This window comes from Panthera tigris, chromosome C2 (genome assembly GCF_018350195.1).
Source record: "Panthera tigris isolate Pti1 chromosome C2, P.tigris_Pti1_mat1.1, whole genome shotgun sequence".
Classification (NCBI taxonomy): domain Eukaryota; kingdom Metazoa; phylum Chordata; class Mammalia; order Carnivora; family Felidae; genus Panthera; species Panthera tigris.
Window position 1 is genome coordinate 8,212,930 of NC_056668.1, and position 16,151 is coordinate 8,229,080.

The 16,151-nt window shown below is 43.9% G+C and overlaps 1 protein-coding gene across 1 annotated transcript in view; it reads left to right on the forward strand.

The window, feature by feature from the left end:
* The window catches only part of VPS26C (VPS26 endosomal protein sorting factor C), a 46,192-nt gene that overhangs the window by 15,782 nt on the left and 14,259 nt on the right, over positions 1–16,151 (forward strand). The window contains exons 2-3 of the mRNA XM_042999004.1: positions 9,055–9,198; positions 10,392–10,541. Of these exons, the coding sequence (XP_042854938.1) occupies positions 9,055–9,198; positions 10,392–10,541 (294 nt within the window). The remainder of the gene's footprint in view (positions 1–9,054; positions 9,199–10,391; positions 10,542–16,151) is intronic.

The following is a 16,151-nucleotide window of genomic DNA, read 5'->3' on the forward strand; positions in this document are numbered from 1 at the left end:
CAAGGTATTGTTAAGGGGAAAACCACCATTTTCCTGTTGTTGGAATTTAGGTTGTTTACAGCCTCTTGTTATTACAAACAGTGTTGTAGTGAGTAACCGTGTTCCTAAGTCATTTCACCTGTGCTGGTATATCTCAGGAAAATTCCTAGCTAGGAATTGCCAGCCCGCGTGTTAGTGAAATGCCTTTGGTATTGCCAGATGTTCCTTATGAGGTCATGGTACTCCAGACTCCACCCACCCCAACATCTGAGGGTACCCATTGCTGCCTCCCTTAACACAACACGATAAAATATTTTGATCTTTAGTAATCTGATGGAAAATGGTGGAAAATGGCACTTAGGATAGTTTTATTTCTCCTATTGCTGTTGAGATTGAGCGTATTTTCATGGGTGTGGAATAGATTGCCTTCTTTTTCTGTGAACTCTTTGTTCCTATCATTTGCCCATATTTAAAATATTTTTTGATGTTTGTTTATTTTTGAGAGAGAGAATGAGAGACAGAGTGCGAGTGGGGAGGGGCAGAGAGAGAGAGGGAGACATAGAATCTGAAGCAGGCTCCAGAGCCCGATGCAGGGTTTGAACCCACGAACTGCGAGATCCTGATCTGACCCAAAGTCAGACACTTAACCGACTGGGCTACCTGGATGTCCCTTCGTTTGCCCATATTTTAATTTTTCTGTTAAGTTGTTTATCTTTTCCTTTTTTTTTTTAGGAGTTCTTAAAGTATTAGAGAAATCATCAGCCCTTTGCCTTTTACATGGAGTTGCATTATTTCCCAGGTTTATCATTTATGTAAATGATTTGCTCATAATCACTTTTATGAAACAAACTTTAGGTTGTATCTGTAGTCATGTTTATTCAGAATTTTGAGTCATTCTTAGAAAGGCCTTCCCCACTTTGACATGATAAAAATCATCCTGTATGGTTTCTTCCAATATTTTGGTTGTTTCTGTTTTTACATTTAAGTCTTTGATGCGTTGTGAACTTTTCTGTGAACAAAGGTTTACAGTATGGCTCCAGCTTAATTTTTTTTCCAGTTCTGAGGCTAGTTTTCCAGTATCATTTAGTGACTTTTCCATCTTTTCCTCTGGATTTAAAACGCTTACCTTTATTATCTGTTAAATTCCCCTACTATCTGGGTCTATTTCTGGACTCGTCTATTTCCTTCTGTTGACCTTTCAGCCTGTACATGCCCTGCACCTCACGTTGTGAATAATTGTGGCGATGTGACATCTCATGGGGCTAGTCTCCTTCTTTTCAACATTTACTGACTATTCCATAAGAATCTTCAAATCAGCAGCACCTGGGTGGCTCAGTTGGTTGGGCTTCTGACTCTTGGTTTTGGCTCAGGTCATGATCATGGTTCATGGGATGGAGTCCTGTGTCAGGCTCTGTGCTGTTGGCATGTAACCTGCTTGGGATTCTCTCTCCCTCTCTCTGCCTCACTCCCACTTTCATGCACATTCTCTCTCTCCCTCTCTCTCTCTCAAAATAAATTAAAAAAAAAGAATTTTTGAATCAGCTTGTCTGGTCTGTCTCACCCCACCAAACCCCCCCAAAAGAGAATTATTTTCTTTAGGATTCTGTTGCCTTTATAGACTTAACTTTGGGAAAGTAGGCACACTTAGGGTGTTAAAACTTCGTGTTCATAAGTATGGTATGGCTTTTCATTTATTTTGTGCCCTCAGCTGTTTTAAGTTTTTGTCTTATCTGTGTTTTGGACATTTTGTTAAGTTAATTTATACCATTTTAACTTTTGGGGGCACCTGGGTGGCCCAGCTGGACGGCTCAATTAAGCATCTGACTTCGGCCCAGGTCATTATCTCGCAGTTCATGAGTTCGAGTTCTGTGTCTCGCCCTCTTTGCCCTTCCCCCACTCACGCTCTGTCTCTGACTCTCTCAAAAATAAATAAACATTAAAAAAAAAAAAAAAAAAGCTTCCCATATAATATTTTAACTTTTTTTGCTTTTGGAAATAAAGTCTTTACTTCCAGCCATGTCTTCTCATTGGTGGTGGTTTTATACAGGATGCCTTATTCATTTCTCTGCATTAATTTTCTACCCAACTGTCTTCCTGAAATTTTCTTCATGTTGATAATTTTCAGTGAATTCTCTTGGGTTCTTTTAGGCATGCAATCATATTATCTGCAGATAATGACCATTTTGCTTTCTACTTTTCAATTTTCATACTATTTGTCTAGTTTCATTATGTTAACTAGTACTTGTAGTACAATAATAGTGGTGACAGTGTTCATCTTTGTTTTATTCTTTTTTAAAATATTTTAGAGAGAGAGACAGAGTATGAGCGGGGGAGGGTCAGAGAGCGAGGGAGACACAGAATCTGAAGCAGGCTCCAGGCTCCGAGCTGTCTGCACAGAGCCCGACGTGGGGCTCGAACTCACGAACCCATGAGATCATGACCTGAGCCGAAGTTGGTCGCTTAACCGACTGAGCCGCCCAGGTGCCCTGATCTTTGTTTTATTCTTGATTTAAAGGCAGTGTATCTCATTTCCTATCAAGGCTGAGGCTGGCTTTTGGGAAAAGTAGATATATTTTGTCATGTTAAGGAAGTATCCTTCTAATGTTACTAAGAATTTTATCGAGGATGGGTATTAGATTTTAGCAAGTGACTTCTGTGCATCTCTGGAGACGACTGTATTTTTCTCTGGAGAGCTATTAATGCGCTGTATTAATAATTTTTCTCAATAATCGAGCTATCCATTCCTGGACTAAATCCCACTTGATTATGATGTGATATTCCTTTAAGTTGCTCCTGGATTATATTTGCTAATATTTTATATACCTTTTATCTGTTTGGGAGTAGTTTAATATTGGAAATTTCTGCTTTTCATATATTTTGGGAGTGGTCTATGAATTTCTCTGGGCCTGGCGCTTTGAGCAGGGGTTTATTTATACCTTTCTGTACTTTTTCTAAGGTGATTGATTAGGTTTCATGGCTCCTTTGTTTAGGTTAATTGTATTTTCTAGAATGATAATTGACTTTATCAACTTTTCAGATTTACTTACATGCAGTTGAATAATGTGTTCTCCTATTATTCTTTTAATAACCTCTGTATCTCTGATACTTCCCTCTTATTGTGGAAATTTGTGCTTTTTTTTTTCTTGATAGTCATTTGCTTCCCCCCCCCCCCCCCCCCCCCCCCGAAAAAAACAACTGTTGATCTTACTTATGGGCCAGCTTGGTCAATTTTTGTGAAGGAACCACGGATATTAAGTGTGTATGTCAGTTTCCAGGGGGTAGAGTTCCACATGTACCGATCAGTCTTACCTCATTGACACGGAACGTAGGTCCTTTATAGCCTTTCTTCTCTTTGTCCTTTTATCTGTCATGAGCCAAGAGGGTGAATGAACACCTCCCACAACTAACGTGTTTCCCTCAATTTGTCCTGGTATCCCCTGTGGTTCTTGCATTGCGTTTCGATGCTGTGTTATTTGATCTGCAGCGAGTACTGCCACAGGTCGTCGCTGTGAGTGGCACTGCCTCGGGTGGTACAGCGCCCTTCTGCTTCAGCCCTTCCTTCTCTGAACTCACCCTTGTCTGATGTGAAGATTACAGCCCGTGATTTATTTCTTCGCTTTTGCCTCACAGTCCTTTGCTTATCCTTTCTTCTTCTTTTAGGTGCTTCTCTGTCATACACCATAAAATTGGGTTTTGCTTTAAGATATAATCTGTATGTCTGTTTTTAATAGACGTTAATTTAGCCCATTTATTAACGCGACATATGTTTGGCATTGGTTCTGTCACTGCTGCTTTGTTGTCACTCGAGGGGATGGTTAAGTACCTTTTAAAACTTCTTCCTCTCTTATTTTCTTTGCTTTGTGTTGATTTTCTAATACTTTGGAGTTTTATTTGTTATAGTTGTTACCCTTACAACTTTTTATTGTGCCCCACATCTGCCGTGTTTTAGACGTTACTTATAATTCCCTCTTGTGAACGATGATGAGATGACTGTATCCCCTCTTTCCTTCTTCCTTTCTCTTCTACCAACTGGTCCTGGTTATTTACAAATATTAACTCTACTGGCGTCTACCTTTGTTAAGTTTGTACTGTACGGTTTGACGTGTTACCTTTAGATCCTCACCGTCTAATAGAACTCTCCCCAGTGATGTGCATGTCCTGTACGTTATGACAGCAACTGGCCGTAAAGTGGCTTTTAAGCACTTGAACGTGTGGCTAGGACGACTGAGGGGCTGAACTTTAAATTTTATTTATTATTAACCTATATAGATTTGAATTTAAATAGCTACCTGTGGCTGGTGGTTACCATACTGGAGAGCATGGCTTTATTGGAGTGTTTGTAAGTCCCAGCTGTGAGAGTCAGGAAAACCATGGACATTATGCCACTTGCTGCGTTGTCTCTCCCTTCCTTCCCCAACTAGTGTCACTTAAGTCACTTCTACACTGTGAGGTATTTTGCATCCTTCTACCGTCATCATTGTGTATCTCGTCGTTAGAGTTGAATGGATTGAATCTTCTCGTGTTTGTTTTGTTTTTTTAAAGACTTTATTTTTAAGGAATCTCTACACCCAGTGTGGGGCTCAAACCTGCAACCCCAAGACCAAGAGTCACACGCTCCACTGAGCCAACCAAGTGCCCCACAAGTGGGTTTTTTTGACACGGTTTTTCTAGCCATCCCACAGGTGCATATAATTTGCAATGTAGTAAATTCCTCAAGGAGGATTTTCATACAGTGTTGCCTGGGGTTTATTTGTTTCTGCACATTTAAAACTCTTCTCTACTGGAGTGACTGTTGAAGTGGGTATAAAATTCTAGGATCACTTTGTTCTTTGAGCACTGTGTCAGGCATTTTGCTGTCCCTTCGTTTTGTGTCTTGCTGTGGAGAGTCTTTTCTCCCCTCTTGTGAGTGACTTAATCTTCCTGCCTGACTCCTAAAGGATTTTCTTTTTTGGTTTAGAATAATTTTACTGTAGTTTGTCCTTTTTCTGACCATTCCTGATTCATTTTCCCTCTCAGTATTTTAAAATTGATCAGTGACGACGTGTTCTGTTCCATTCTTTCAGTTTTCTTATTTGGGAACTTTGTTATGCACCTGTTGGATGTTCCTCACAGTCTGTCCTGTTTGTCATTGTTCTTGTGATTCTTTTTAATTCTTAAATTTTTATTTAATTTGAATTTTCTTATTTCTGCCCTGCATGCACTTTTTGCCCTTTTCGGCTTCACCCCCTTTTCTGTGGTGTTTTCGTTTTTTTCCTTCCACTTCTTCTCTGAGTTTTTCTTCTACCTTTATCTCTTTCTGTGGCCTCATCATGTCATTATCCCTGAGCTCTTACCGCTCTGTTTTGTGTCCATCCTTTATAGAAGCAGTTTAAAGAGTTCATGGTGAAATGCATCTTCACAGTGTTCATCTGCTTGATGATACTGTTTTTCCTGGTGAATGGTCATTTATGAAGATTGAATAATGAATATGGATCGAGGGCCTGTGGTTGCAATCACTCTGCCCTTGTGGAGTTTATGTTCCAGGAGTACAGATAATAAATAAGAGAGAATTACTTATGTGTATTTTATTGATTAATTGATTGATTTTTGATTTAAATTCGAGTTAGTTAACATACAGTGTAGTACTGGTTCAGGAGTAGAACCCAGTGATTCATCGCTTACATACGCCCCCCTGTGCTCGTCCCAACAGGTGCCTTCCTTAATGCCTGTCGCCCGTTTAACTCATGCTCCCTTTAGCCCACCCCCCACCCACCTCCCGTCTAGCAACCCCTGTTTGTTCTCTGTGTTTAAGAGTCTCTTAGGATTTGCCTCCCTCTCTGTTTTTATCTTATTTTTCCTTCCCTTCCCCTATGTTCATCTGTTGTGTTTCTTAAATTCCACATGAGTGAAATCCTACGATATTTGTGTTTCTCTGCCTGATTGACTTCTCTTAGCTCATAGCCTCTAGTTCCATCTACATTGTTGCAAATGGGAAGATTTCATTCTTTTTGACCTCGGAGCAGTATTCCATTGTAAGTGTGTGCATATACGTATATATACCACATCTTCTTTATCCATTCATCAGTTGATGGACATTTGGGCTTTTTCCATAATTTGGCTATTGTTGATAGCCCTGCTATAAACATGGGAGTGCAGGTGCCCCCTTTGAAACAGCATTTTTGTATCCTTTGGATAAATTCCTAGTAGTGCAATTGCTGGGTCATAGGGTCATTCTATTTTTAATTTTTTGAGGAGCCTCCACACTGTTTTCCAAAGTGGCTGCACCAGTTTGCAGTCCCACCAGCAGTGCAAGAGGGCTCCCCTTTCTCCACATCCTCTCCAACATCTGTTGTTTCCTGAGTTGTCAGTGTTAGCCATTCTGACGGGCACGAGGTGATATCTCATTGTGGTTCTGATTTGTGCCTCCCTGATGACGAGTGACATTGAGCATCTTTTGATGTACTTGTGTGTATTTTAGGAGGTGACATGTGCCCCAGAGTGGAGTTGAGGTGGGGCTGACTGTTGGGGAGAGGGCGGTTTTGGACAGCACGGTCTGCGAGGGCCTCACTAAATGGGGTCATTTGCATGATGACTTCATAGAGAGGAGCGAGTGAGTGTTGAAGAAAAACGATCCGTGACACTTGTTAAAGATGGTCGGGCAGGCTTTTTCAAGGATGACTTCTGTGGTGGGCTCAGGGGAGAGAACAGGCTCAATTCTGATCACGGTGTAGGTAAAGAGTGGGGGTGGGGAGGAAGAGACGCGGGGACTGAGTCCAAGTGGGGATTCTGGCTAAACCGATCTAACGGGACTCTTGCTGAAGGCAGGCCAGGTTGACGGGGTCTCATGTGTTGGGTGAGGAACCTGAGCAAGGGCGATCAGATATGGGGGGTGGCTAAAGCAATTGGCACAATTCTTGCTGCAGTCAGACATTGCAGAGGTGAACACGGGAGTCCAGAAGTTGAGGCCTCGTTGAAAAAGAGCTCAAGAGAAGCTGAGTAGAGTTTGGTCACAAGCCGTGTGGGTATGTGCAGGAGGAGCATCCAGGTTGGGGGGTGGGGGGAAGGACATGTGCAAATGCCCTGAGGTTGGAATTTGCAGGCACCTAAAGGACTAGCAGGGGGGCCAGTGGGGGAGGATTGGGGTGAAGTGATTGAGGGGGAGGGCTGAGAGATGAGGTCAGGGAGGGGGAGAGAGAGGAGAGAATCTCAAGCAGGCTCCTCGCGGTCAGCACGGAGCTTGACGGGGGGCTCAAACCCACTAACGGTGAGATCATGACCTGAGCCGACGTCAGGAGCCCGATGCTTAACCAACTGAGCCACCCAGGCGCCCCTACGCTTGGGCAAATTCTATATCCTTCTTTTATTGGCAGAGATTGAACAGACCTGTATATCATAGGAACAACTAACTTATCTACTATTTGATTAATTTTGTATTCTCTCTGCTGCGTTCTTTCTGAATTAAATCAGCGAGTGACAAAAGAGTCCCTTGGGTCATAATTATTTACTCTGCTTACTTCCAAGGTGCTTTGCTTCTTTTTCCTTCTCATGCCATAGGGATGAGGGAAGGAAAGGTGCTACTGATTATAATATGCCAACCAGCGGTCAGCCCAGACCCTGCTCCTGTGACATTAACTGAAAATGTTGTGATTAGATAGGAGCAGAACTGTCCCAGGCATGACTGTGTTGCATTAGGTGATAAAGTTCATGCAATTGTTTTGGCTCATTTTATTTCTTGCATACACTAGTCAAGTAGATTTTTAAAAATATACTAGTGAATTTAAACTTCTAAAAATTAGATTTCTGTTTAATATGGGTTGACAAGAACTAGTAGAATTAATTTTAATTAAATTTAAAAGTTAAATTATTTCAGAGGGGTTTTCATTTAAATTTGCCTACGTACTTTTTATGGGGGAGTAGGAAACAAAAACAAAATACTTAGCATATTTAAGGGACATAGAATATTCCCTGCTCCCCAAATTCCATATACCATGATAACTTGGTCAGAGGGTTTTCACTGGATGACTAGAGGAGATGGAGAGGTTTCAACATCAATAGGACAGATGGTTTTTAATGCTTTGATCTGTGGGCCCGTTTTAATTTTGCTGTTTTCCTTTTTTTGTGTTGTTGCCCCCACTTTTCTGCCATCATATTACCGCTTGACAGACGCATGCTGTTTCTGAAGGTCATTTCAGAAACACATTGTTTGAATTTATTGTGGATTCTCTTTCCGCTCGGGTGGATGCTATTTAATCTCAACTTCCTTTTCCACCCAAAACCCCCATAGCAAATTGAGACTGTCGAGTTCAATGGCGACAGGAAGAAACTGCCATCCAGCCGAGAGTATAATGTCCATATTCTGTTGCTCAGTAATTATCTTCAGGCAAATGAATACACGATCTGTTGTGAAATCGTTCTCAAATGATTTATGATCCAGGGAATTCTGGGCTCGAATGTCTGCAGAGTGAACCTGCACGTGGAGAGATTGGGGAAGACCTTTAGTGAAAGGCTGGGTTGCACTCACGTGTTGTGTGGACAGGCTCGAGACCCCCCCCCCCCCCCCAGCGAGGCTTCCTGGGCAGAGAGAGCACCATTTAACAAGGAGTTGTGTTAAATTATGCATTTGAAAATGTGTAGTCGTTTTAGCATAATCGGGAAAGAACCCAAAGAAAAGGGTCTTACTTGATCGTATTCTTTCTGAAGAAGTCATTATACGTGCTCATGTGTAACATGATTGTGAATCTGCCATTTGCCTCAGGCCCTTGTCTTTGCCCTTTTGAAATCAGACATTTGTTGGGATTCCCCCAGCCGGGAGGGCGGATGTGTCTGGAAGGGGGCGATCGCATGAGATCCCTCGCCCGCTCCCCGCCTCGCGCTCCCCGGCAGTGTCACCCAGCTAATTGTCCATGTAGTTGTCCATGGCCGTCCGGCGCCCCCACCCGAGGCTGTGCCTTCTCCATCCCAGCATCCAGGCCTCTGGTCTGTAATAAGTGCTCAGTGAATGTCTGCATCTTTGAACAGATCCTTAAGGAGACCTATTTTGGCTAATAAGGTGAATGCAAAGGAACGTTAATTTGGTGGCTGTCTCTGCTTTCCTAGGAAGTCCTCTCGGGCGTGGTGGTCATATCTGGCAAGGATTCAATCCAGCACCAGGGAGTGTCTCTGACAGTGGAAGGAAGTGTGAACCTCCAGCTCAGCGCCAAGAGCGTGGGTGTGTTCGAAGCTTTCTATAATTCTGTTAAGGTAAGAATGCTCAGGTTGCACATCTTTTTTTAGTTCATTATCCCCATAATTGTGGGTTTTTTTGCTTGCTTTTTGGCTTTATTGTTGTTACCTGTCGTCGTTTTGTAAGGTATAGTGATAGTCATACTTTTAACACTTACTAATCAAACTGAAAAAAATACTCCGATATTTTGATTCTGAATCTCTCCTGCGATCGAAAGTCTGTTTTTATTCCTAGAAGATAGGACGAGGAAAACTATAAGTGGTCTAAATTCAGCCTTTAAAGAGACCAGAGCCCTTCTGAGACGTTGTGCCTTTGGCTTCTGGCACTCACCTTCCCAAAACAAAACCGTTACTTGATATTCAGATAAGACGCAGGTAGGGCAGTGGCCATTCTTTCCTTTTTGTCATTTTGGGTAGAGGTCTGTGTTCCGGAATATCAACTCTTTTTCCGTACTTATAGTGTCCGTTTCCTGAAGGACATGTTAACTCTCGGTGTTGAGAGGGAAGGAGGTGAGAGGAGAGAAGGGCTCTTGCTGCCCGCGTTCCGATTCCGGCCTTCCCGCCCTCTTCCGCAGTCTCCCTGCTTTCCTCCAGCAGCCCTTGGAGACTCACTTCAGAAGCCGGAGATCTTCTGAGTGATGCTAACCCAGGGCTTGGAACACATTAACTACGGCGTGATGGCTGCCTTCGGGCAGGTTCCCAGTGTGATGCAGAGGCACGCAGGGCTGAGGCCGGGCGGGCCGCTCCCTCCGCACACGGCGGGCGGGCGGGCGGTGGGCAGGCTCCCGGGAGGCTGGTGTCCGAGGCGGGTGCCGGCTGGTGAGAAGCCCCGGTTCAGGTGGCGGCCCTCCTGGCCGCTCGTCCTGACGGTGCTGCACCTGCTTCTTCATTCCGAAGGTCAGAGTGCGAGGCAGGAGGGTTGTTAGGATAGTTGACTGAGCTTTTTGGGGAGAGGAGAGGAAATACCGCTTCAGATGTGCCCCAAACATCGAAGCATCCGGTACCGTGAAGGAACCATTATTGTGCCAGAGACTTGAGCCGACTGTGTGGTCACCTGCAGATACAGAGCTGTGCGGCCCAGGACACCGGTAGGGGGGGCACCCAAGGGCTCGTGGCTCGCGGCTCTCAGGGGATCGTTAACGGACACAGCGATTCGGAAGTACATCCAGAAGTGCGTGCTGATAGACGGAGTTGCTTTTTTGTCTTTACAGCCTATCCAGATTATCAATAGCACCATCGAAATGGTGAAGCCAGGAAAATTTCCCAGCGGCAAAACAGAAATTCCTTTTGAATTTCCCCTGCACGTGAAGGGCAACAAAGTCCTGTATGAGACTTACCACGGCGTGTTTGTCAACATTCAGGTGAGCGCTTCCTAACGCTGCGGGGCCACCTTCACAGCTGTTCCTGTGCAAAACGGCTCCGTGTCTCTTTCACTGAAAGTTAACAGACCCAAGAAGTTGATGTGGTTGTTGCCGAGACCTCCTGTGTGTATTCTATTTTGATTTCTCATTTTGCTTTGCAGAACACGGTTTGTGTGCGGCTGTTAGTTTTGATAGAAGTCCCAGAGGACCCGTGCTACACGGCTTCTTTGAAAAAACTCCGTCGTTTCTTTTGGCCCCCACTCAGGCCGCATGGACGCCGCGTGAGGGGTGCTTTTATTGTTTGGTGATAGATATGCCCTCACGTCTCTCTGGCACCCGCACTAATTGTCTATTTTCTACGTATAAATATCTCTTTGTTAGACATCCAAAGGCTACTACTTTGACATAGGCTTGTATTCTTTATTGAACAAACCTTGTAAATGAGGGGAAGTGAATTATGACTTCCTGTCTACCTCCGCTAGCCCAGGATGCCTTTCACAGCCACTATTGTGTCAGGCACAGTTTGGAGTCATGACTCAGAGCGAGCGAGCGAGCGAGAGAGCCTTTGCTTTATTCAGTGGAAAGAAAGGTACTTTTGTGACGCCAGCTCTGCAGGGTTCCCCTTGCTGGATGAGACAAAACCATCTTGTCTTACGTACGTGCAAGAGGGCAGCAAGTTGGGAAGTTTTTTGATTTATTGAGTTTTAGCCGATAATTTGGTCTTGGTAAGTCCCCATTCCCCTGCCTCGAGTGTAACACTTTAAAAATGCAACACTTTAAAAATGCGGTTCCTCAAAACACTCCTGAGAGTTTTAACTAAAGGTCTGTCTACGCGTGAGTTCCATGAAGTGCTTAAAAGATGGGCAGACAAGAACCACGTGCCGCCTGGCGTACTGTGCTGCACTGAGTATCTTTCTACAAAGAAAAACCGTATCTAGTCCTTTGTTATTGGTGCACCTGTTTCAGGCATTCTGTATAGTGAAGGCTTTGGACAGGCCCGTAGGAAGTACTTGTAACAGTGGGGAAGCGTCTAGATTGGAAGGAACATGCCTGCATAGACGTGAGTCCTCTGGCCAGCTTTCTAGGCTGGGAGCACTTTCACCGTATAAGAGCATAGATGCAAAATGCCTTTTTAGCAAGACTGAGACTATCTCAAACGTTTATTTGGAAATCATATTTATTCTCTTTCCAGAATCAGCATCACCGCACTTTCCTGACATGGTAGCTCTTTAATCCTGTTTATTTAATAACATAAGCATATGTTCATTACAAACCGAATAGAATAGTGTTCAAATTTCAGTGGCATACTTCTTGTTACTTCCTCCTATATTCTTTGTTTTTGTTAAAAGATTAATTGTTTGAAATCAAATTGGAGGGCCGCCCGGCTGGCTTAGTTGGTGGAACATGTGACTCTTGATCTCGGGGTTGTGGATTCAAGCCCTACGTTGGGTGAAGAGATTACTTAAAAAAATAAAATCTTTCAGGGTGCCTGGGTGGCTCAGTGGGTTAAGCATCCATCTTCGGCTCAGGTCATGATCTCACGGTTCGTGGGTTTGAGCCCCAGTGTCGAGCTCTGTGCTGACAGCTCAGAGTCCGGAGACTGCTTCGGATCCTGTGTCTCCTTCTCTCTCTGCCCCTCCCCTGCTTGTGCTCTGTCTCTCAGAAATAACTAGAATATTAAAAAAAATAATAATAATAAAACCTTAAAAAATCATATTGGAAATTTCATTCTTTTCCAGATGTTGCCAGGAAGGGCATGTGGATCTACAGTTGACCCTTGAACGGCATGGGTTTGAACCGTGCGGGTCCGCTTACTTGTGGATATTTTTGTCAGTGCATACAGTTCAGTGCTATAAATGTGTTTTCTCTTCCTTAATTTTCCTAGTAACATTTTCTTTTCTCTAGCTTACTTTATTGTAAGAATATAGTATATGATACATATAACCTAACAAAATATGTGTTAAACCACCGTTAATGTTATCACTCAGGCTTTTGGTCAACAGTAGGCTCTCAGTAGTGATGATTTTGGGAAGTCACAAGTTACACCTGCGTTTTTGGGACTGGTGCCCCTAACTCCCCATTGTTCGTAAGAGTCAACTATACATAAAAACTTGTGTACTTATGTCCTGCATAGCTGTATGTAAGTTGGAAATTCTTTAAAATGCCGTTAGAGGGCTAACATGTGGTGAATTCTTTTAGTAAGGTGTATACTCTCCCGACCCAACCTTTATTTTGGCCCTAAGATCTTACCCCTTGAGGGTTAACTTCAGAATGCTACAACCTGGAATTCTCTACCTCCCCAAATATCTCACAGATTTCTAAAGATGAGGGGATTTCTTCTTATCCTAACCTTAGATTCATAAGAGCTTATCACCTAGATTCAACATTCATTAGAATTTTGCCACCTTTGTTTCATCTGTATTTATCCTTCCTGAATCATTTCAAAGTTAGTTACAGAATCTCGACACTTCATCTAGAGGCACTTCAATGTCCATCTCTGGAAAATAGGGACATTCTCCTACAGAATCACAGTTGACATTTTCACACCTATCAAAATTAACAGGGATTCTCAAATACCATCTCATTCCCAATTCATATTCAAATTTGTCATTGCTTCTTTTGAGAAAATACACTTTAAAAAAAAAGATTTTATTTAATTCATTAAAAAACATTTTTGTAATGTTGTTTTTTTTGAGAGAGAGAGACAGAACATAAGCGGGGGAGGGGCAGAGAGAGAGGGAGACCCAGAATCCGAAGCAGGCTCCTGGCTCTGAGCTGTCAGCACAGAGCCTGATGCAGGGCTTGAACTCGTGAACTGCGAGATCATGACCTGGGCCAAAGTCGGACGGACGCTCAACCTACTGAGCCACCTAGGCGCCCCAATTTAATTTATGTTTTAAAAATGTTTATTTATTTTTGAGAGAGAGCATGAGAGAGTGCGTGGGGAAGGGGCAGAGAGAAAGAATCCCAAGCAGTGCAGAGCCCACAGTGGGGCTCAAACTCAAAACCCTGAGACCAAGAATATCACATGCTCCACCGTCTGAGCCAGCCAGGTGCCCCTTGAAAATATACTTCTTGAGCAAAACTAGGATTATGGGTTTTTTAAATCTGCTTTTCACTGATTGGTTGATTCAGTCATTCGGTTTCTAGATGGGTCTTTTGCTAGCCTTCTTGTTTTATTAGCAGAGCAAGTGCCTCCCAGAGTCCACGGTGACCACTTGTGGTCACAGGGCTGGCCTTTGCACCACCGCTTACCACGCTTACTCTGCAGATTCGTGGGCGGTTTACTTTGGATAGAAGGTGGTGTTAAACTAGATAGAAAGTGTTATTAAACCTAGTAACATCCTCTTTCTCAAATGACGTGGGCACAAAGACATTTTACACTTATAATTTGAATTGTGTTGTAGTAACATATTGTAAAAACAGTAAAAACCATAAGACAGAATAAAGGGTTTAAGATGCAGCCAGTATTAAATTCTCAGCTTGCAGGGTCTGGGTTTCCTTGTGACTCCTTAGACGGAGGCTCAGCGGTGTTTGCCCGTCTTCTTCTCAGGCCTGTTCTCACCTTCATGATTAGATCATGCATACGAGAATCCGCCCGCTTTCCCTAGTTGTCCTTGGTGCGCCTTTTCTTTTAAAAGTTATGTAAATCGTAGGCAAGTTTTATTATGTTTGTTCCACGCATGTGGCCATAGTAACAACGTTTTGTCCTATAATAACACAGCATAGAGCGGTACTAACATGTCTGAAATCGCAATTCAAAATTAGTTTATCCAGATGCTAGTCATTCTTTGTCATAGTTCAGAATATCCTTTCTGGGAGCCTGCTTCAAATCTATCGGCAGTCTTCTTTCTTCTTCCTGTTGGCTCTGTGTTTACTGACGGTCATAGAAGATCCAATCTCGCACCTCTTTCTGGAGCCCTGCTCAGTCTGACCGTCCTGACCCCCTCTGACCTGCGGAAACTCCTACCACCTGGACCATTTCTTCACGATCGGGCAAGAGCGCGATAAAGCAAAAAGATCGAGGGCTTTGCGGCAGACAGATCTGGGCTTGAGTTACGTGTTGTGTAAAGATTCCGAGCATGGGTTTTGGCAGCCAGCAGGTGTAAATTCATATCCCACCTCTGTGACCCCGAACAGCCTTCATGACCTCCTCCTAGGGGATTAATGAGGTCTTGGCATGAAGTGCTTAGTTAGCTCGGTGCCTGGCACATGGAATGGTCCAAGTCCGTATTTGTTGAATGATTGAATATAAATGAGGTATTATTGGTAGCTGTCCTTGCATTATCCTAACAGTTCTATTGGAGTTGTTAGAATTAACTGAGATGGTGCATGTAAAAGAATTGACATAATTCCTGGAACAAAAATCAGCATGTTCCTCTTCTCCGCCTTTCTCCCCACCCTCGCTTGTTAGCATCTGCCCATGTTACGAATTACTGCCTTCATACTTCAAAACATTCCGTGGCCAGAAGTTGATGCCACTTGTTCTCCTGTGCGAGTGATGGAAATCCAGTTCAAGCTGACTTCGCCTAAAAAAGGTATCCGATCACAGAGCCAGAAGTGCGGGAGGCCAGCTGTGTCCCCGGCTCCGTTGTCTTCTGTGCAGGCCTCATTCTCAGCTGGGTTCTTCGCTGGCCACGGCAGAGCTGGCTGCTAGCGTGTGGCTGGCGTATGATGTACTGGATTGGCACCCCAGCAGAAAGAGTTGTTTCCGACAGTCCCCGTAGCAGGCCTGGCTTGCCGGTCGCTTCCAGGAGGCTGACGGGAGGTCAGCTCTGCCAAAGCCCTGAGGCTAAAAATGAGGAAGGGGAAGTTCCCACTGGGAAGAGAATGCAAGAGACCAGGCCGGTCCGATCAAAATGTCGCCCATGCTGGACAGTGTGTGGGCTGTGTAGGAGAAAGACAAAACACGCGTGTGCATACACACAGACTGCACGCATACACACACGTTGTGTGCACACACACGTATACAGATCTAGCAGTACCAGGCCTCACTGAGCTTGTCTGGCTGGGGAGACCAGATTGAAATCTCAAAAGAGAATGTGTGTGTGTGTGTGTGTGTGTGTGTGTGTGTGTGTGTGTGTACACACGTATATATACATCCCTTGTCTACAAAGATCTTTATATATAGATATAGATATAGATCTTTGTAGATCTTTTTTTTTTATTTATTTTTTTTTTTTTTAATTTTTTTTTTCAACGTTTATTTTATTTTTTGGGACAGAGAGAGACAGAGCATGAACGGGGGAGGGACAGAGAGAGAGGGAGACACAGAATCGGAAACAGGCTCCAGGCTCCGAGCCATCAGCCCAGAGCCTGACGCGGGGCTCGAACTCACGGACCGTGAGATCGTGACCTGGCTGAAGTCGGACGCTTAACCGACTGCGCCACCCAGGCGCCCCTGTAGATCTTTATATATATAAAGATCTTTGTAGACAAGGGATGTTTCTTTAGAAAAATGTTTTAGGGGCGCCTGGGTGGCTCAGTCGGTTAAGCGTCCAACTCTTGGTCTCTGCTCGGGTCATGATCTTACAGTTCTTGAGTTTGAGCCCTGTGTCAGGCTCTGCACTGACAGTGTGGAGCCTGCTTGGGATTCTCTCCCTCTCTCTG